At 43.5% G+C, this 22694-nt stretch overlaps 1 protein-coding gene across 1 annotated transcript; it reads right to left on the bottom strand.

The window, feature by feature from the left end:
• Positions 1–16590: 16590 nt before the first annotated feature.
• LOC118377561 (uncharacterized) lies at positions 16591–22015 on the bottom strand. Its single transcript, XM_035764492.2, has 5 exons — positions 21867–22015; positions 21608–21700; positions 21233–21385; positions 17390–17503; positions 16591–17226 (listed from the first exon to the last, which is right to left on the bottom strand). Exons 1-5 carry the CDS (start codon positions 21934–21936, stop codon positions 16862–16864), a joined length of 795 nt encoding a protein of 264 aa, XP_035620385.1. The 5' UTR covers positions 21937–22015; the 3' UTR covers positions 16591–16861.
• Positions 22016–22694: the final 679 nt, after the last annotated feature.

A 22694-nucleotide genomic window follows, 5' to 3' on the forward strand; every position in this document is an offset into this window, starting at 1 on the left:
AAAAATAAAGGAAGAAAGGTAAAGACACAGAAACTACAGGCTGCCCAGATGACGTTTTACCAGGGAGCAGCCCCAGCAGGGACAGGACGAGGGGGTGGAGTGCGCAAGTCCTACAACTGTGGGAAGCCGGGTGATTTTGCTGCTTACTGCTCCGAGCCAACGAATCCACAGAGGAACAATGGCAGGGGCAGACCGAGAAGAGGGGCCCGAGAGGAGGGGGCAAGAGGAGGAGGAAAAGGAGCACATGCATGGACAGTCCCATTCCAACAGCCGTGGCAGCCACCTCCCAACCAATGGCAGGTCGGGCCACCACACGGGGTCCAGCAACAGCAACAGTGGGGCACAGAAGGAGTCCCTCCAGGCAGAGGACAACCTGGAGCCTGGCATACGGGGCCGCCGGCACAGACGACCCTGTACAATCCAGGATAGGGACAGGAAGAGGAGTATTGACATGATGAGGAGACAGGGACAGTTGTGCTAAAATCCTCAGAGCAACAAGAGCATTTGTTTTTAAAGTGTCACACCCTTCCGAGAGTAGAGCCAACCGTGGAGGCTTGCATCAATGGTGAGTCACTAATATTTCTTGTTGATACTGGGGCTGCAATGTCTGTCATTAACTGCAAGGTTATGATAGAACCTTGCATGTCTAATGAAATAGTAAAAACTGCAGGGGCTTCAGGCCTCCCACTCAGAGAGCAGGTAACTATGCCTCTGCCTGTCTCCGTTTGTGAGGAGAAGTGTCAACATCAATTTCTCTACTCTGACCACTGCCCTGTCAATCTGATGGGCAGGGACCTCCTGTGTAAACTTGGCATCAACATAACATGTGGCCGAACCCGGTTTAACTGTTATTCACGAGGAAGAGGAGGAAGTGGGGGTGCAATTGATGTTAATGTCTGAGTGTTGTGACTGGTATTATGCATGGGATGTTGATGATGAGGTGCCCAATATTGCTCATATTTTCTCAATGGCCAAAACCCATTGGGGCCAAGAGGGCAGTTTCATGTCTGAAGCAGGCTTACATTGCACCTCCCATTTTTCACCATTGACAAGAGATCTCCATTATGAGAAACAATGGCTGTGTGCTACATTACAGGATGAGTCAGTGCAGTGTGAGTGTTTATACTGTAGCAGTGATATCTGTGCTTTAGGGGTTAATCTAACCCCTGCACAGAAAGAGCTCTACCTGTTTGAGGATAGCGCACCACATGTGTCTCTGGCAAAATCAGACAGAGTAGAATGGGTGGATACTGGAATTTGGATGAAATGCTTGGTTGATGCTACAGACTGGGAGATGCGCCCTGATGGCTCAACTTATTCACCCAGCACACTGACAAGTTGTTACCCACTCAGTTGGGGAACACCAACAGAGAGGGGTGTGCATGGTGTTGATCAGGTTTCTTTTTCTTCCAATATCATGTTGTTGGCACCCCCCCTTGGGTTGTGCCGTGGCGAAGATCTTTGTGGGCTATACTCGGCCTTGTCTCAGGATGGTAAGTTGGTGGTTGAAGATATCCCTCTAGTGGTGTGGGGGCTGTGCTTTGGCAAAGTGGGTGGGGTTATATCCTTCCTGTTTGGCCCTGTCCGGGGGTGTCCTCGGATGGGGCCACGGTGTCTCCTGACCCCTCCTGTCTCAGCCTCCAGTATTTATGCTGCAGTAGTTTATGTGTCGGGGGGCTAGGGTCAGTTTGTTATATCTGGAGTACTTCTCCTGTCCTATTCGGTGTCCTGTGTGAATTTAAGTGTGTTCTCTCTAATTCTCTCTTTCTCTCTTTCTTTCTCTCTCTCGGAGGACCTGAGCCCTAGGACCATGCCTCAGGACTACCTGACATGATGACTCCTTGCTGTCCCCAGTCCACCTGGCCATGCTGCTGCTCCAGTTTCAACTGTTCTGCCTTATTATTATTGGACCATGCTGGTCATTTATGAACATTTGAACATCTTGGCCATGTTCTGTTATAATCTCCACCCGGCACAGCCAGAAGAGGACTGGCCACCACACATAGCCTGGTTCCTCTCTAGGTTTCTTCCTAGGTGTTGGTTTCTGTACAGCACTTTGAGATATCAGCTGATGTACGAAGGGCTATATAAATCAATTTGATTTGATTTGATGTTGTTGAGTGAAGACTCACCCCTCCTGAGAGGGGTCCCTGAATGCCTATGGGCAAGGGTCAAGTATGATCTTGGAAGAATAAAGGGAGCTGAGCCAATGGTAGTCACTCCTAAAGATACCAGGTGCCCATCTAGGGCACAGTAACCACTCAGTAGGGAGGCAATAGCAGGTATTACTCCTGTTCATGCATCCTTGTTAGCTAATGGTGCTTTAATTCCCTGTCCAGAATCACCCTAAAACACCCCTATCTTGCCTGTTAGAAAACCTTCAGGTGATTGGAGATTGGTCCAGGACTTAAGGCCTGTGAACGATGCAGTTTTTGCCTGTGCCCCGGTGGTTCCTAATGTTACTACACTGTTGGGGACGGTAACACCCACAGCAGAGTGGTTCTCTGTGATTGATTTGACAAATGCATTTTTCAGTATTCCAGTGGCACCAGAATCTCAGTTCTGGTTTGCTTTCACGTTTCTAGGAAAGCAATTTACTTGGACTGTGGCTCCAATGGGTTACGTGGAATCCCCGCTATTTTTTCAGCGGCTTTAGCACAAAATCTGGAGGGTTTTATACCCCCTGAGGGCAGCACTCTGATTCAGTATGTGGATAATTTGTTGATGTGCTCCAGCTCAGTGGAAACTTGTGAAACTGATACTCGGGCTCTGTTGATATTTCGCGCAGAGAATGACCACAAAGTTTCAAAGAACCTACAGACAGTGACAACCTTTTTACAGTTGGTTTCACAAACAGTGAGGTATTTGGGTTATGACATCTCTCCCAATGGCAGGCAGCTGGGTAAACAGTGGATACAGGCTTTTCTCCCTGTCCCACAGCTGGTTACTAAACGACACATGATGTCATTGACTGGTATGGCAGGGTATTGTAGGGCGTGGTTACCTGACTATGCTGAGGTGGTGCAGCCGCTTGCTGACCTTATTTATGGCCACAAAATGGCTATGATTGACAAAATTAAGTGGACACCAGAGGGACTGACTGCTCTGACCAGACTGAACCAACTCATGACTACTTCTCCCTGTTTGGGGCTCCCTGATCATTCTAAACCATTTAACCTCTTTGTTTGTGAGAAAAATGGTTTTATGTCAGGAACATGGAGGAAAGCAGCGCCCAGTTGGGTATTATTCCAAACAGCTGGACAGTGTGGCCAGAGGTCTGGTTTGTTGTTTGAGAGCTGTGGTTGCTGCCACTGAAGCTGTGTTGGCTTGTGCAGACATTGTTGTCATTTGTGAACTCACTGAACACGTTCCTCATGCTGTACATGCTCTTATTTCACAGGCAAAGACGGCCCATCTAACACCAGCTCGACTGCTCCATTATCAGAATGTTCTTCTGACAATGTGTCATGTGACCCTGAAGAGGTGCACAGTGTTAAATCCTGCTACTTTGTTGCCCACAGAGGATGATGGAGAGCCGCACGACTGTGCTGAAATGTTGGAGCTTGTCTCTAAACCAAGGTCAGATTTAACTGATGTCCCTTTGCAAAATGCACATTTGGAACTGTTTGTAGATGGCTCTGCTCAGCATTCTGAGAAAGGAGAACCGTTGGTTGCGTATGCGGTTACTACTGCCTCAACCACACTGGAAAGTGCTAAATTACCCTCCCACCTTTCTGCAGCAGAACTCTTTGCACTCACCAGAGCTTGCATATTAGCTAGAGGCCAGTCTGCGACTATCTATACAGATAGCAGATATGCCTTTGGTGTGGTACATGATTTTGTTACTCTGTGGAAACAGCGCGGCTTCCTGACCTCCTCTGGTAAGACACTCTCTCATTCAAAACTTGTTGATAACTTGCTAAAAGCTATTTTGCTCCCTTCTGAAATTTCTGTTTGTAAGTGCCTTGCTCATGCTAACTCTTCCGACCCTGTCTCCAAAGGTAATGCTGTGGCTGACTTGGCAGCTAAGGCAGCAGCTGTCTCCTGGAGGCCCCTGTGTTACAGATGGATTTACTTCCTGATCATAACCTCTTCTCTCCCACTGATATCTCTGACTTGCAATCCTCTGTACGTCCTGTTGAGTTGAGGAAGTGGAAACGACTATGTACATATGACCAGGTGCAGAAACTCTAGCTGGGCCCGGCTAGGCTACCAGTCTTACCACGTTCATGTTTCCCCTACTTAGCTAAGTTGTCACATGGAAGGGATCATGTGTCAAAGGGGGGAGTTGTTGATTTTGTAAATACATTTTGTTTTGCACCTGGGTTTGCTGAACAATTTTGTGCAAAATGTGTGACTTGTATGACTAACAACATGGGAAGAGGGATTCCCTTGCCTCTGTTTGGCTCATCCAACCCCTGAAGGACTATTTGAACACATAATGATGGATTTTATTGAACTCTCTCCTTGTCAAGGTTACAAATATTGTCTGGTGATAGTGGACGCCTTCTCCAAGTGGGTAGAGGCATTCCCATGTCGACATTCCACTGCTATGGCAGTAGCCAAGAATCTCCTGAGGGAGATCATCACAAGGTGGGGGTTACCATCTAAATTAACCAGCGACAATGGCTCCCACTTTGTAAACCTGGTGATACCTAACTTGTCTGAGAGTCTGCAGATAGACCTCAGGACCCATTGTAGCTATAGGCCGCAATCCGGTGGTTTAGTTGAACGCGCTAATCAAACCCTAAAATCTAAGATGGTGAAGTTTATGGCAGAGACAGGGCTTTCTTGGGTCACTGTGATCCCCCTGGCTCTGATGTACATGCGAGGGTGGCCCCACAGAACCACTGGATTGGATCCTCATGAGGTTCTGACAGGTAGACCAATAAGGATGATTAATTCTCCCTTCTCACAGAACAAACTGACACTGATGGGCTGTGACGATGACATGGTAAATCATTGTACTGCTCTGAACAATGTTCTGAAGGCTATTTTCCCCAGGGTGAAAGCGGCTCTAATAATAATAATATATTAATAATATATATGCCATTTAGCAGACGCTTTTATCCAAAGCGACTTACAGTCATGTACGTTATCTACGTATGGGTGGTCCCGGGAATCGAACCCACTACCCTGACGTTACAAGCGCCATGCTCTACCAACTGAGCTACAGAAGGACCAACATCTACCCCAGCCACTGGTGGGGATCCTGCACAAACTGCAACCAGGTGACTGGGTGGTGGTGAAAGACCTGAGACGAAAGCATTGGAACCAGCAGAGGTGGACCATACCAGATGATGCTGATTACCCCCACTGCTGTTCGCGTAGGTGAGAGGTCTACTTGGATCCACGCCAACCACTGCAGGAAGGTGCCATACTGCCCACCAGACCCTGAGGATGGAGGACCAGAGACGCCGGAAGTCACAGACTAAATGGCCATGGGAGGATCAGGCCCAGACTCTACGCATCATGTTTCTTGCTCTGGTCTTGAGCCTTCTCATTACAGTTGCCATATGGACAGTGACTCAAGGACAACTGGTCCTGGAAAGACAACATGATACGGACTCGACTGATAACCGTTCAGTCCCACTGCGGGACTTAAATAACAGCTACTCCAGCTCGAGCCAACGGAGGCTCAGGACAGGAGTCCAGCAAACAATAGCCGCTCCCCTATCGAAAGAAGAAGAAGGTCGATGCATCCACTGGATGAGTATCACAGTAGGAATCACGAGGGAAACACTTGGTGGTCACTGCTTAACTATACAGTAAAGACTGAACTGATGTTAGGAAATACCTCCTGTTATGTATGTAGCTTGTTTCCACATTCAGCGATCTCCCCATTCTTACAGTATTCATTAGAGGTCAGCATTAATGACACTCTATGTGCACTAGAAGTGCTCTTGTCCAATGAGAACACAGGGGGTCAACCCTCACTAGGTAGAACACTGAGGGATAAATGCATTAATGGCAATTTGTCATCAACAAAAGATTTACAGTGGGAATTGATTGTTCACATTGGTGCAGTAGAATCATCTTAGAACCTAGATCCCGTGTACCAGAACCTATTCAAGTCCAACCCCGGTGAACCCCATTTAGGACCTGTCATTGTCATAACCCAAGCAATATTTCCATACCACAATTTAATGAATCCTATCTGGGAATGTGTTTTCCCAATAGGATGTAGCTGGAAGAAGGGAACATGCAGCTCTGGATACCCCATTAGACTGAGGGTGGGACACACCATTATTGATGCCGAAACTGACGATCGTTCTCCTCATCAGTTTGGCTCGGCAACATTTACTGATCATTATTGGATTTGTGGTGATAAATCTCTACCTACCCACAAATTGGACAGGGTGCTGTATTTTTGGTCAACTAAACATATCCCTTGTGGTAATGCATAAAACTAAATCCTCTATTCCAATCAGGTTAAGACTAATTAAGAGGGACATCTCACAATCCAATAATGTCCCCAGTGACTCTCGACGATCCTCGAAATTGGAAAAGTTCTGGCGTGGTTTAATCCCCTGGTATGGGGCATCGGAGAATGCACGTGAGTTGGATAGGCTAGGATATCATTTGGAATCCCTGGTCAATTTGACCACTGCAGGGTTTTCTATGATAAGACGAAAGTTACAAGCCACTCAACTCATGGCAACACAAAATAGGGTGGCACTTGACATGTTGCTAGCACGTGAAGGAGGGGTGTGTCAAATTATAGGAGATCACTGTTGTACATTCATACCCCAGGGAGATGACAATTTGACTATTGTAGTGGAACATTTGAAAGAGCTTTGTGGTGTTCTCGAAAGGGAACACCAGCCTGACATCAACTGTAATCTGTTAGGATGGGTTCAGTCAGTGTTTGGTGCTTGGGCTGCGACCATTTTCCACTGGTTCATCTATGGTCTAATATTACTGATTGCTTTGTTGCTAATTAGCATTTGTATGAAGAAATTGTTTAATAAAGTGGTTGATGTTGTTCTTACTATGCCCTTGCTTGCAAATGAAGTAGGTGTAGATAAAGAATCTGAGATTGATGGACGACAATCAGGTGAACACAGTGAAATATTCTCACTGGACAGTGTAGATAGAGAGGGTTCACTGTATATGAATGATTTCCCTGACCTATTCCCTATTCCTAACTATATCTCTGATAGTGGGGAACCCAATTCTAAGCATGAGGACTTAGAGAGATGGCTGTCCTATAGGTTCTAATGAGGCCTGTGTTTAGACACTGGTTCTCTTCTAATTTAGGGAGCATTTATATGTTTTGTTATTTTTTATTTTTACTCAACAAATGTATTATTCTATATGATTAAACAGGTGCAAGTCTGTATTGTGGTATAACAGTTGTAAACTCAGTAATTTGATTATATACTCTGCAACTACTGTTAGTAAAGTGCCATGTTACTATTCTGATTTTTCAGAAGGGACTGAGTCCCTTGAGAGGGGCATGTAGGGGATGAATCAGAATTAGTTGGGTAACATAGATAAGATGTTTTATTTTCATAATATGCTTGTGAGATACTTGTCATTTAGAATGTATCTTTTTGTACTATAGTGTTGGCCGTTTGCAGTTATCCTTTCTCTGTCAGGGCTCAGTTACTTGGGCTTGTCTTCATATGTAAACGTATCTTTTAAACCACGTGAAGGGATGATTGAGGGGGAACCAATTATCTCTTGGCTCCACAATGTCTGTGTGCCAGTCACTCCCTACTTTTGTCATTGGGGAGAGGAGGATGGCAGTGTCTGGAACCATTGTATGTTCCCTCTGAGGTTGCCCTTATCTTGACCTAGAGGCTCACTCTCCTCTCCGTGAGCTTGTCCAGGAGGGATTGTATTTGAGATGGGAGTATCTAAAATGACAATTGATATATACCATTGGATGAGGTCATTTTTTGGTACTATTTTGTACCAAGAACGAGATAAGAGCTTTCTTTAGGAGACCAAACTGAACGATAATTTATAGCCAATGCTGTCTGGCTATGGGATACTCCTCTCTGAAGTAGTCTTTCTTTGTGTAATGTTCCTAAGACCTGTGGTTTGTCATGTCGACTAGGGGGGTGGATTTTTGCTATAAAAGATCTCAGTTGCCATGATGTTGACCACTCTCAACTTTTCATTAGAGATACTGAAATGTCAAAATGCTATTGCAAAAGCTTAATTATTATTAAAGGTGAAGATTAAGCATAACTCTGACTGGTGTGTGATTTGCTCTCTCATCATTTGGTAATTAAGGACATTTTCACGACAAACTGAGTCAGGTTTGTAGGCCTCCTTGCTCACACACACCTTTCAGTTCTGCCCACAAATTTTCTATAGGCTTGAGGTCAGGGCTTTGTGATGGCCACTCCAATACCTTGACTTTGTTGTCCTTAAGCCATTTTGCCACAACTTTGGAAGTATGCTTGGCGTCATTGTCCATTTGGAAGACCCATTTGAGACCAAGCTTTAACTTCTTGACTGATGTCTTGAGATGTTGCTTCATTATATCCACATCATTTTCCATCCTCATGCGCCATATATTTTGTGAAGTGCACCAGTTCCTCCTGCAGCAAAGCACTCCCACAACATGATACTGCCACCCCCGTGCTTCATGGTTGGGAGGGTGTTCTTCGGCTGGCAAGCCGACCCCTTTTCCCTCCAAACAAAACTATGGTCATTATGGCCAAACAGTTCTATTTTTGTTTCATCAGTCCAGAGGACATTTCTGCAAAAAGTACGATCTTTGTAACCATGTGCAGTTGCAAACCTTAGTCTGGCTTTTTTTTATAGCGGGTTTGGAGCAGTGTCTTCTTCCGTGCTGAGCGGCCTTCCAGGTTATGTCTATATAGGACTCGATTTACTGTGGATATAGATATTTTTGTACGTGTTTCCTCCAGCATCTTCACAAGGTCCTTTGCTGTTGTTCTGGGATTGATTTGCACTTTTCACACCAAAGTACGTTCATCTCTAGGAGACAGAATGCGTCTCCTTCCTGAGCGGTATGATGGCTGCATGGTCCCATGGTGTTTATACTTGCGTACTATTGTTTGTACAGATGAATGTGGTACATTCAGGCGTTTGGAAATTGCTCCCAAGGATGAACCAGGCTTGTGGAGGTCTACAATTCTTTTCTGAGGTCTTAGCTGATTTCTTTGGATTTTCCCATGATGTTAAGCAAAGAGGCACTGAGTTTGATGGTCGGCCTTGAACTACATCCACAGGTACACCTACAATTGACTCAAATTATGTCAATTAGCCTATCAGAAGCTTCTAAAGCCGTGACATAATTTTCTGGAATTTTCCAAGCTTTTTTAAAGGTATAGTCAACTTAGTGTATGTAAACTTCTGACCCACTGGAATTGTGATTATAAGTGAAATAATCTGTCTGTAAACAATTGTTGGAAAAATTACAAGTGTCATGCGCAAAGTAGAAGTCCTAACCGACTTGCTAAATCTCTAGTTTGTTAACAAGAAATGTGTGGAGTGGTTGAAAAAGGAGTTTTAATGGCACGAACCTAGGTATATACAGTGGGGCAAAAAAGTATTTAGTCAGCCACCAATTGTCCAAGGCCTGTAATAATTCATCACAGGTACACTTCAACTATGACAGACAAAATGAAAAAAAAAATCCAGAAAATCACATTGTAGGATTTTTTATGAATTTATTTGCAAATTATGGTGGAAAATAAGTATTTGGTCACCTACAAACAAGCAAGATCTCTGGCTCTCACAGACCTGACCTTCTTTAAGAGGCTCCTCTGTCCTCTGTCCTCTACTTGTTACCTGTATCAATGGCACCTGTTTGAACTTGTTATCCGTATAAAAGACACCTGACCACAACCTCAAACAGTCACACTCCAAACTCCACTATGGCAAAGACCAAAGAGCTGTCAAAGGACACCAGAAACAAAATTGTAGACCTGCACCAGGCTGGGAAGACTGAATCTGCAATAGGTAAGCAGCTTGGTTTGAAGAAATCAACTGTGGGAGCAATTATTAAGAAATGGAAGACATACAAGACCACTGATAATCTCCCTCGATCTGGGGCTCCACGCAAGATCTCACCTCGTGGGGTCAAAATGATCACAAGAACAGTGAGAAAAAATCCCAGAACCACACGGGGGGACCTAGTGAATGACCTGCAGAGAGCTGGGACCAAAGTAACAAAGCCTACCATCAGTAACATACACCGCCAGGGACTCAAATCCTGCAGTGCCAGACGTGTCCCCCTGCTTAAGCCAGTACATGTCCAGGCCCGTCTGAAGTTTGCTGGAGAGCATTTGGATGATCCAGAAGAAGATTGGGAGAATGTCATATGGTCAGATGAAACCAAAATAGATTTTTTGGGGAAAAACTCAACTCGTCGTGTTTGGAGGACAAAGAATGCTGAGTTGCATTCAAAGAACACCATACCTACTGTGGAGCATGGGGGTGAAAACATCATGCTTTTTGGGACTGTTTTTCTGCAAAGGGACCAGGACGACTGATCCGTGTAAAGGAAAGAATGAATGGGGCCATGTATCGTGAGATTTGAGTGAAAACCTCCTTCCATCAGCAAGGGCATTGAAGATGAAACGTGGCTGGGTCTTTCAGCATGACAATGATCCCAAACACACCACTGAAGGAGTGGCTTCGTAAGAAGCATTTCAAGGTCCTGGAGTGGCCTAGCCAGTCTCCAGATCTCAACCCCATAGAAAATCTTTGGAGGGAGTTGAAAGTCCATGTTGCACAGCAACAGCCCCAAAACATCACTGCTCTAGAGAAGATCTGCATGGAGGAATGGGCCAAAATACCAGCAACAGTGTGTGAAATCCTTGTGAAGACTTACAGAAAAGGTTTGACCTCTGTCATTGCCAACAAAGGGTATATAGCAAAGTATTGAGATAAACTTTTGTTATTGACCAAATACTTATTTTCCACCATAATTTGCAAATAAATTCATTAAAATCCTACAATGTGATTTTCTGGATTTTTTTTCTCATTTTGTCTGTCATAGTTGAAGTGTACCTATGATGAAGACTCCGGTTCCGGTTGGAGCGAGCGGTCGCATTCGCACTTCGCTCTGCAGGTTGTATAACTTTTTCATTACATTTCATTATAGTACAACGGTTGATTTGTCTAATCTTAGCAATTCTTCTTAGCTAGCTACATAGCCGTCCTTGTATCAGAGATAATTGCATAATTATCGTATTTCGTCGCCCTAACGTAGCCTTCACTGCTATTCGCCCAGGAGCTAGCAACGCTAGCTAACGCACACAGATTAGCATCACTGTAGTGCTATTCACTCAACTGTACGACTTGATTAGTTCAGTGTTAGCTAGCTACATAGCTGTCTTTGTTTCCAAGATAATTGTGTAGTTTAGTGTGTGTAGCCTTGGAGTGATTATCTTAATTCACTGAGGTTCGCTAGCCAGCTATTTGTCGTCCTTAACGTAGGAGACTCTGCTAGCTAGCCAACAGCTAACAGCTAACAGCTAGCCAACGTCTACTGAATGGAACTCAACAACCCGGTCGCATTCACAGGTAGTATCACATTTTCATTTCATTACAGTACAACGGTTTGATTTGTTTGATCGTAGCTAGCTACATAGCTAGCTACATAGCCGTCTTTGTTTCAAAGATAATTGTGTAGTCTAGACCGATTTCCTAGGTTAACTAGCCAGCTATTGTCGTTCTTTTAACTCAACGTAACGTAAACAACACTGCTAGCTAGCCAGCTAGCCCCCGAATAGTAGCACTGTAGAAATTATTACACTCAACGGAACGACTTGATTAGTGTAGTGTCAACAACGCAGCTACTGCCAGCTAGCCTACTTTAGCAGTACTGTATCATTTTAATCATTTTAGTCAATAAGATTCTTGCTACGTAAGCTTAACTTTCTGAACATTCGAGACGTGTAGTCCACTTGTCATTCCAATTTCCTTGCATTAGCGTAGCCTTTTCTGTAGCCTGTCAACTATGTGTCTGTCTATCCCTGTTCTCTCCTCTCTGCACAGACCATACAAACGCTCCACACCGCGTGGCCGCGACCACCCTAACCTGGTGGTCCCAGCGCGTACGACCCACGTGGAGTTCCAGGTCTCTGGTAGCCTCTGGAACTGCCAATCTGCGGCCAACAAGGCAGAGTTCATCTCAGCCTATGCCTCCCTCCAGTCCCTTGACTTCTTGGCACTGACGGAAACATGGATCACCACAGATAACACTGCTACTCCTACTGCTCTCTCCTCGTCCGCCCACGTGTTCTCGCACACCCCGAGAGCTTCTGGTCAGCGGGGTGGTGGCACCGGGATCCTCATCTCTCCCAAGTGGTCTTTCTCTCTTTCTCCCCTTACCCATCTGTCTATTGCCTCCTTTGAATTCCATGCTGTCACAGTTACCAGCCCTTTCAAGCTTAACATCCTTATCATTTATCGCCCTCCAGGTTCCCTCGGAGAGTTCATCAATGAGCTTGATGCCTTGATAAGCTCCTTTCCTGAGGACGGCTCACCTCTCACAGTTCTGGGCGACTTTAACCTCCCCACGTCTACCTTTGACTCATTCCTCTCTGCCTCCTTCTTTCCACTCCTCTCCTCTTTTGACCTCACCCTCTCACCTTCCCCCTACTCACAAGGCAGGCAATACGCTTGACCTCATCTTTACTAGATGCTGTTCTTCCACTAACCTCATTGCAACTCCCCTCCAAGTCTCCGACCACTACCTTGTATCCTTTTCCCTCTCGCTCTCATCCAACACTTCCCACACTGCCCCTACTCGGATGGTATCGCGCCGTCCCAACCTTCGCTCTCTCTCCCCCGCTACTCTCTCCTCGTCCATCCTATCATCTCTTCCCTCTGCTCAAACTTTCTCCAACCTATCTCCTGATTCTGCCTCCTCAACCCTCCTCTCCTCCCTTACTGCATCCTTTGACTCCCTATGTCCCCTATCCTCCAGGCCGGCTCGGTCCTCCCCTCCCGCTCCGTGGCTCGACGACTCATTGCGAGCTCACAGAACAGGGCTCCGGGCAGCCGAGCGGAAATGGAGGAAAACTCGCCTCCCTGCGGACCTGGCATCCTTTCACTCCCTCCTCTCTACATTTTCCTCCTCTGTCTCTGCTGCTAAAGCCACTTTCTACCATTCTAAATTCCAAGCATCTGCCTCTAACCCTAGGAAGCTCTTTGCCACCTTCTCCTCCCTCCTGAATCCTCCCCCCCTCCCTCCTCCCTCTCTGCAGATGACTTCGTCAACCATTTTGAAAAGAAGGTCGATGACATCCGATCCTCGTTTGCTAAGTCAAACGACACTGCTGGTTCTGCCCACACTGCCCTACCCTATGCTCTGACCTCTTTCTCCCCTCTCTCTCCAGATGAAATCTCGCGTCTTGTGACGGCCGGCCGCCCAACAACCTGCCCGCTTGACCCTATCCCCTCCTCTCTTCTCCAGACCATTTCCGGAGACCTTCTCCCTTACCTCACCTCGCTCATCAACTCATCCCTGACCGCTGGCTACGTCCCTCCCGTCTTCAAGAGAGCGAGAGTTGCACCCCTCCTGAAAAAACCTACACTCGATCCCTCCGATGTCAACAACTACAGACCAGTATCCCTTCTCTCTTTTCTCTCCAAAACTCTTGAGCGTGCCGTCCTTGGCCAGCTCTACCGCTATCTCTCTCAGAATGACCTTCTTGATCCAAATCAGTCAGGTTTCAAGACTAGTCATTCAACTGAGACTGCTCTTCTCTGTATCACGGAGGCGCTCCGCACTGCTAAAGCTAACTCTCTCTCCTCTGCTCTCATCCTTCTAGACCTATCGGCTGCCTTCGATACTGTGAACCATCAGATCCTCCTCTCCACCCTCTCCGAGTTGGGCATCTCCGGCGCGGCCCACGCTTGATTGCGTCCTACCTGACAGGTCGCTCCTACCAGGTGGCGTGGCGAGAATCTGTCTCCTCACCACGCGCTCTCACCACTGGTGTCCCCCAGGGCTCTGTTCTAGGCCCTCTCTTATTCTCGCTATACACCAAGTCACTTGGCTCTGTCATAACCTCACATGGTCTCTCCTATCATTGCTATGCAGACGACACACAATTAATCTTCTCCTTTCCCCCTTCTGATGACCAGGTGGCGAATCGCATCTCTGCATGTCTGGCAGACATATCAGTGTGGATGACGGATCACCACCTCAAGCTGAACCTCAGCAAGACGGAGCTCCTCTTCCTCCCGGGGAAGGACTGCCCGTTCCATGATCTCGCCATCACGGTTGACAACTCCATTGTGTCCTCCTCCCAGAGCGCTAAGAACCTTGGCGTGATCCTGGACAACACCCTGACGTTCTCAACTAACATCAAGGCGGTGTCCCGTTCCTGTAGGTTCATGCTCTACAACATCCGCAGAGTACGACCCTGCCTCACACAGGAAGCGGCGCAGGTCCTAATCCAGGCACTTGTCATCTCCCGTCTTGATTACTGCAACTCGCTGTTGGCTGGGCTCCCTGCCTGTGCCATTAAACCCCTACAACTCATCCAGAACGCCGCAGCCCGTCTGGTGTTCAACCTTCCCAAGTTCTCTCACGTCACCCCGCTCCTCCGCTCTCTCCACTGGCTTCCAGTTGAAGCTCGCATCCGCTACAAGACCATGGTGCTCGCCTACGGAGCTGTGAGGGGAACGGCACCTCAGTACCTCCAGGCTCTGATCAGGCCCTACACCCAAACAAGGGCACTGCGTTCATCCACCTCTGGCCTGCTCGCCTCCCTACCACTGAGGAAGTACAGTTCCCGCTCAGCCCAGTCAAAACTGTTCGCTGCTCTGGCCCCCCAATGGTGGAACAAACTCCCTCACGACGCCAGGACAGCGGAGTCAATCACCACCTTCCGGAGACACCTGAAACCCCACCTCTTCAAGGAATACCTAGGATAGGGTAAGTAAGGGTAAGTAATCCTTCTCACCCCCCCTTTCCCCCAACAAGATTTAGATGCAAGTGGCTGTTCCACTGGTTGTCATAAGGTGTATGCACCAATTTGTAAGTCGCTCTGGATAAGAGCGTCTGCTAAATGACTTAAATGTAAATGTAAATGTAAATGAAAATTACAGGCCTCTCTCATATTTTTAAGTGTTAGAACTTGCACAATTGGTGGCTGACTAAATACTTTGTTGCCCCACTGTATGCATGCATACATACATACATACATACATACATACATACATACATACATACATACATACATACATACATACAGTGGGAAGATAAAATATGTGAACCCTTTAGAATTACCTGGATTTGACAAAGGAGATGATTGTGGATGACAGGAAAAAGAGGGCCGAGCACTGTTAAGAGAATTTTTTTTATCAATGATGACTAATTATGTATACATTTCAATCAGGACTGACTAGTCCAAATATTATTATGTACTGTACATGTATGAATTTTCTTTCTTGCTCCCATTCCCAATTGTATATAATGTAGTCAGGAGTTTAGAACAATGCCTTGGTAAAAATGAATGAACTATCTCCAGATGGCAGGGACAGACTATCTCCAGACTGTCTAGAATGCTTATCTACACTGACTGACCTTGGCTTTAGGCGAGGAGGAAGGCTTGAGAACTATAGGGCCTCTCTACCAGTGTCAAGAAGAGATAGAACATTTAGAAAACGCTGATGTCATTTTCAGTTTATAACCTGTGGTAAAATGTGTATGAAGGCAGTACTCTCTTGAATTAAACGCTGTTACCTGACTTTTAAGACCGGGGCTCTGTCCATTCTTATAAAATAAGGGTCTTACAAACCCTTAATGCATTGACAGAGTGTTTCATTTTGATTGGGAATTAAAACAGAGGAATTTAGAATTCCTTCAACAGCACGCCTCTATACCAGGCGGTGTCAAAGGAAAGTCCTAAAAATCGTCAATGACTCCAGCCACCCTAGTGGAACCAAAAACACTGGCTGTGTTCGAAAGGATCAACAATTAAATGTATCATGGGTAAATTGTGACTGACTAACTGATCCACAAATAATATTGAGTTGTTATTTATGATGCAAGGTGATGTGTAGATCAGTCAGCCTGCAGTCATTGTGATGTTATATAGAGTATACAGTATTTCCACACTTCTGTAAATGTGGTGCAATTTGTGTGTCTTGTTGAAATTGTGTTGCAGTTTAGTTAAGTATTTCATGCATGTGTAGCATCAGTATCTAAGTGTAGTATGGCCTCTGCCTAGTCAGGACTGATATGGCATGGGCGGTAGTAAGCCCATAAGGCTTTTGTGGAGGGGAACAGAGGCTGCAGTCTGGTGCCGTTCTTTATGATCCGAGAGGAACAGTTCACGGCAGACCACCCCTTCCTCTTCTTCATCAGACACAACAAGAACAACATAATCTTCTTCTCCAACTTTTCATCTCATCTGAAGAATAACTCTAGAATAACTAAGTCAAACAAAAAGTAATGTTGACATGTATTTTCTGTTTGGACAGTATCATTGTGTATGATCATGGTTCCCTCTTACACTGTTGTTATTTAGATTTAAGAGAGTTATTACCCTGTTTGTATTATCTGTTAAAAGATCAAAACAATTATTTAAAAATGTGTGGTGATTTGATTATATTACAATAAGACAAACGTTTATTTCCATGTTGGTAGAGTGATAGAAACTTTATTGGCATTTAAACATATTATTTCTTTTAAACTTACAAGCAATCACAATTGATCAAATATACAGATACATATATAAGCAAACACACTATATAATGTAACAGGGCATCATCTGGAAAATTCCAAATAAATAACATAATTTCACTTATAGTACATATTTCACAATACATGAAAACCATTGTACATTATGTTGTTTTCTAATCAATGCATTATGTTGTCAGATGAGTCCCGATATGTTCATCTCTGTTTATATCAGATTAATTTGCTGATAGTGAGGCCCAGCAGCAGAGGGACTAGGCTCAGTCTGATGGACCAGGCTGTGGCTGTTACAGGGACTGTAGTTACAATAACAGAGGCTGTGGTTACAGTTACAGGAGCTGTGGTTACAGTTACAGGAGCTGTGGTTACAGTTACAGGAGCTGTGGTTACAGTTACAGGAGCTGTCTTACAGGTGAACACATTACTGAGGTCACTAATGCTAATCGCTGAGGGCAGCAGTTGATTCACTGAGGGCAGCAGTTGACTTAATGAGGGCAGCAGTTGATTAAGGGAAATGCACACGTTGGAAGTTGTACAGCCCTTGAGATTCACCGTAGTAGAATTGATGCCAGGTGTTACTGTCAAAGATAAAAACATAGTTTTTCCAAAATGTAGATCTCTTGTAAAACAACTAAAAGCACACAAATTAATAGCTGCACTGTATGAACAGCAAAATATTTTTTAGAGATGAACAAATGTTATAAGGTTTGGTATCATGAAAATAACCACAAGACAACTCACCTCTGCCGCTAAAACACTGGTCTTCCACACCCAGGCAGGTCACAGTGCTGTTACACATCGTATCCCTGAAGCTGCTGCAGGAGGGACATTGTCTTCCGTTAGCCAAATTGGGGGCTGTAGGAAGAGAACAGAGATTGGTATTTGTATATACAGTATTTATTCCAAATTCAGTGGTCATATATAGTGAGTATCCAAAACATATACTGACCAGGTGAATTTAGGTGAAAGCTATTATCCCTTATTGATGTCACTAGTTAAATCCACTTCAGTAGATTAAAGAGAGAAGAAATAATCTTTTTTAAACCTTGAGACAGTTTAGACATGGATTGTGTACACTGAGTATAGCAAACATTGGGAACACCTTCCTAATATTGAGTTGCATCCCCCTCAATGCTTACAAATCCTTATTTAACTGTCTGTCTCCTGAGGTACAGAGCCAAAGGTACAGTGGTATCACATGAATTGTTTAGAAATTGCAGCACTTTTTGCACACAATCCCCCAAGCTGGATGCATTTGCTCTTTATATTAAATATACTGTACATACATTTTACATATACATTTTACATATACATTTTACAAAAACATTTGACATACATGGTACTTTTATAGTTACATAACAATAATACATTACCAAACATCAGCTCTTTAATCCCAACCCTCAGCCACTCTCAGCCCATCGCACCTATCACCATAGACCTCAGCTCTTTAATCCCAACCTTCAGCCACTCTCAGCCCATCCCACCTATCACCATAGACCTCAGCTCTTTAATCCCAACCTTCAGCCACTCTCAGGCCATCACACCTATAACCATAGACCTCAGCTCTTTAATCCCAACCTTCAGCCACTCTCAGGCCATCACACCTATCAACATAGACCTCAGCTCTTTAATCCCAACCTTCAGCCACTCTCAGCCCATCCCACCTATCACCATAGACCTCAGCTCTTTAATCCCAACCTTCAGCCACTCTCAGGCCATCACACCTATCAACATAGACCTCAGCTCTTTAATCCCAACCCTCAGCCACTCTCAGCCCATCCCACCTATCACCATAGACCTCAGCTCTTTAATCCCAACCTTCAGCCACTCTCAGCCCATCGCACCTATCACCATAGACCTCAGCTCTTTAATCCCAACCTTCAGCCACTCTCAGGCCATCACACCTATCAACATAGACCTCAGCTCTTTAATCCCAACCCTCAGCCACTCTCAGCCCATCCCACCTATCACCATAGACCTCAGCTCTTTAATCCCAACCTTCAGCCGCTCTCAGGCCATCACACCTATCAACATAGACCTCAGCTCTTTAAGGGTATATAACAAAGTATTGAGATAAACTTTTGTTATTTACCAAATACTTATTTTCCACCATAATTTGCAAATAAATTAATTAAAAATCCTACAATGTGATTTTCTGGATTTTTTTTTCCATTTTGTCTGTCATAGTTGAAGTGTACCTGTGATGAATTATTACAGGCCTCTCTCATCTTTTTAAGTGGGAGAACTTGTACAATTGGTGGCTGACTAACTTATTTTTTGCCCCACTGTAACTCCTCCGTTTCTATTCATAATCCTATTAACTATTATAATACCATTTAAAATAAAATTCTGTAAAGAATGTTTTTTTATTAATCAGTATATTTGAATTTAACCATAACATTTGTAGTAATATTTGTTCTACCTTTTCTGGAGGATAAAAATGACATTGTAACCAGCTTGTTTAAAGCTTTAATATTTTTAGCCCCCCAAACTCATATTCATTTTATAAATAGGCACGTTTAATTTTGTCTGGCTTAGCTTTGCTCATATGATTTAACAAAACGAGTCGTCTGGAGTAGGCATTATTAGTAAGTAAACTGTGATAGGACCAAATAGTTAATCAAGGTGATTTTCCCATAAATAGACAAGTATTTACCTCTTGCAGAATCTTATCTATTTTTGCTAACTTTATATTGAAATTAATTGTGGTCAGTTCATTTATATTTTTTGAGAAGTAAATACCAAGTATGTCTACTTCACCATCCCCCTATTTTATTGGTAAACTACAAGATACAGTAGGGTGCATTTGCTCTTTGTTCTGGATGATATTTGTGCATCTGTATCTTTCTCACTCATCATTATTCACGATTCATCCAGGACTATCCGTAATCATGGAGGCATCCATATTAATATAGAAGTGTTTAGAAATGTACTGTTTTTATTTTAAATAAAAGGTACTCCAAAATGACACAATATACTATTTACCATTCATTTCTATTGGGTACAAAATGATCAGAAACATAACCAAAACAAACAGAAAATGTATCCAACATGTTTGTAGAGTCACAAGCTTGATGTAATTATTTTGTGCTAGGAATATGGGACCAAATACAAAACTAGGAATATGGGACCAAATACAAAACTAGGAATATGGGACCAAATACAAAACTAGGAATATGGGACCAAATACAAAACTAGGAATATGGGACCAAATACAAAACTAGGAATATGGGACCAAATACAAAACTAGGAATATGGGACCAAATACAAAACTAGGAATATGGGACCAAATACAAAACTAGGAATATGGGACCAAATACAAAACTAGGAATATGGGACCAAATACAAAACTAGGAATATGGGACCAAATACAAAACTAGGAATATGGGACCAAATACAAAACTAGGAATATGGGACCAAATACAAAACTAGGAATATGGGACCAAATACAAAACTAGGAATATGGGACCAAATACAAAACTAGGAATATGGGACCAAATACAAAACTAGGAATATGGGACCAAATACAAAACTAGGAATATGGGACCAAATACAAAACTAGGAATATGGGACCAAATAGAAAACTAGGAATATGGGACCAAATAGAAAACTAGGAATATGGGACCAAATAGAAAACTAGGAATATGGGACCAAATACAAAACTAGGAATATGGGACCAAATACAAAACTAGGAATATGGGACCAAATACAAAACTAGGAATATGGGACCAAATACAAAACTAGGAATATGGGACCAAATACAAAACTAGGAATATGGGACCAAATACAAAACTAGGAATATGGGACCAAATACAAAACTAGGAATATGGGACCAAATAGAAAACTAGGAATATGGGACCAAATACAAAACTAGGAATATGGGACCAAATACAAAACTAGGAATATGGGACCAAATACAAAACTAGGAATATGGGACCAAATACAAAACTAGGAATATGGGACCAAATAGAAAACTAGGAATATGGGACCAAATACAAAACTTTTGTCCCAAAACTTTTGGTCCCCTAAAATGGAGTGACTATATACAAAAAGCTGTAATTTCAAAATGTTTCACCCAATATGGATGAAAATACCCTCAAATTAAGGCTAACAGTTGTTTTTTTTTTTTAACACTTTTAACATCATTGTCATTAAATAATTTCAAAAACAACGACACGTGTCACTGTTCCAGTACTTTTTGACTTTACTGGGCCTTTCAGCAATGTATTTCATGTCCTGATTTCAGTTGTCATAGTTTGAATAAATATACAGTGAGCTCCAAAACGTGATTTCCCTGTGTTTTATATATGTTTCTGCACTATGAGGTTGGAATAATTCTGTGCAATTGTGAAAATGAAGATAATGCCCTTCCAGCGTAAGAGCTGTTTGAAAACACAGCTTGACATTTCAGCCTGTTTTGTGACATTTCAGCCTGTTTTTGTTTATTTTTGACCATTTTAATTGAAAACAATCACATTAAGTTACTTAATTGTTACCATAAATGGTTTGATATTGAGATGAAAACACCTGCATTTGACCTTTGAAAACCCCAAACCTAATTTAGATAAAAGACAGTTATCTTACCAGACTGTAGAGTTTGTTTGTTGCACCCATCGATGTTACAAAATAACTGGTTAGAGGCAATGTGTAAGAAGCCCAGGTTCACTGACACTGTGGCTTCACCATAGCTGAAGATTGGGGAACACTCCTTGACTACCTGGGTTGAATTGATGAGACCTGCACCAGTAACAGATCATTTACAGAACCAGAGAAAGATAGATCAATTTAGAATGTAATCTAATGAAATAGTAGCATAGAGCAATGAGTCAATTACCAATAAATATTGTACACTGTAATCTTACAGGAGGGTTTAAAAACATCCTTCTTGAGGAAGCTAACGACATCATTTAATTTGTCTTGAAGCATTATAGTGAAGTGGAAAACAAACTCTAAACACACCTTTTGCATTGATGGTTGCAGTGAGACATGTTTCTCCCAAAGGGGCTGAACAGTTGACTATCAATGAGTCGTTGAAACACTGCAGCATCTCAACTTAAAAACAAGAAAATAAATACAAAAACATACACATTAAATAAGAAAATTGAGAAATATACTGTAAAATCAATGTTGCTATGTTGAAATATCAACACATACATGTGGGAGTGATGCAGTCAAAAAAAACTTCATGCACATCTCATTGTGAGGTCAGAGGTGTTACCTGAGCAGAAGAGAGTGCAGATGAGAGAGAGAGTCAGGATAAGCTTCATTCTGGACAGATAGACAGGCATTTGAACAGCAGTGGTACAGTACTCTGGGCTGGTCTGGTAGACAGGCAGATGAACAGCAGTGGTATCTGGGCTGGGAGACAGGTCCTTATAAACCCATCATCCAAGGTAGGGCAGGATGGGGTAATGTCAGAAATGTTGCTGTATTTCATGTTTAACAAGTTTCTCCGCTCATGTGCCCTGGGAACATAAGTTATTTTGCTAACATAAGTGATCATGATCTATAACATGATGCTACAACCACAATACTTGAAAATAGAGACGATTAACAACATTGCATCCTCTCCACATTGCTGGCCTGTATGACAAAGTGAAAAGAAGGGAGTCTGTGCTAAAAAAAACAACTCCAAATCATTCATTCTGTTTGCATTAAGGCTGTTAAGTAATACTGCGAGACAACACAGCAAAGACATACACTTTATGGTCTAAATTGAAAAACTTCAGTCTTGTGTCAAATCTAATACAACAGAACACAGAGTGAAACCCCCTATATTTTCAAGTATTGTGACGACAGCACCATGTTTGGGTATGCTTGTCATCGGCAGGGACTGGAAAGTTTGTCAGGATAAAAGGAAATATGAAAGGAGCAATGCCCAGGTAAAAAGATAAAGGAAAACCCGCCTCTGTCTCCTTGATAACCTAACCCTGGGATAGAGTTGCATTTCTTTAGCGGGACAATAATTGCACACAATCTAATTCCAAAGAAACAACTGAATGCCTTTCCAAGAGGTGTTGAGTGTTTCTGTTCGCTCCACTCCGTG

This window comes from Oncorhynchus keta, chromosome 22 (genome assembly GCF_023373465.1).
Source record: "Oncorhynchus keta strain PuntledgeMale-10-30-2019 chromosome 22, Oket_V2, whole genome shotgun sequence".
In the NCBI taxonomy this organism is placed as follows: domain Eukaryota; kingdom Metazoa; phylum Chordata; class Actinopteri; order Salmoniformes; family Salmonidae; genus Oncorhynchus; species Oncorhynchus keta.

What these genes read in the sequence shown, in the direction of transcription:
- LOC118377561 (XM_035764492.2), bottom strand. Translation starts at nt 21,936, where the DNA reads ATGCCTGTCTATCTGTCCAGAATGAAGCTTATCCTGACTCTCTCTCTC. An exon ending in CTGCACTCTCTTCTGCTCAG is followed by an intron (nt 21,701 to 21,866) that starts GTAACACCTCTG and finishes CTTGTTTTTAAG; the next exon opens with TTGAGATGCTGCAGTGTTTC. An exon ending in CAAACAAACTCTACAGTCTG is followed by an intron (nt 17,504 to 21,232) that starts GTAAGATAACTG and finishes CTCTTCCTACAG; the next exon opens with CCCCCAATTTGGCTAACGGA.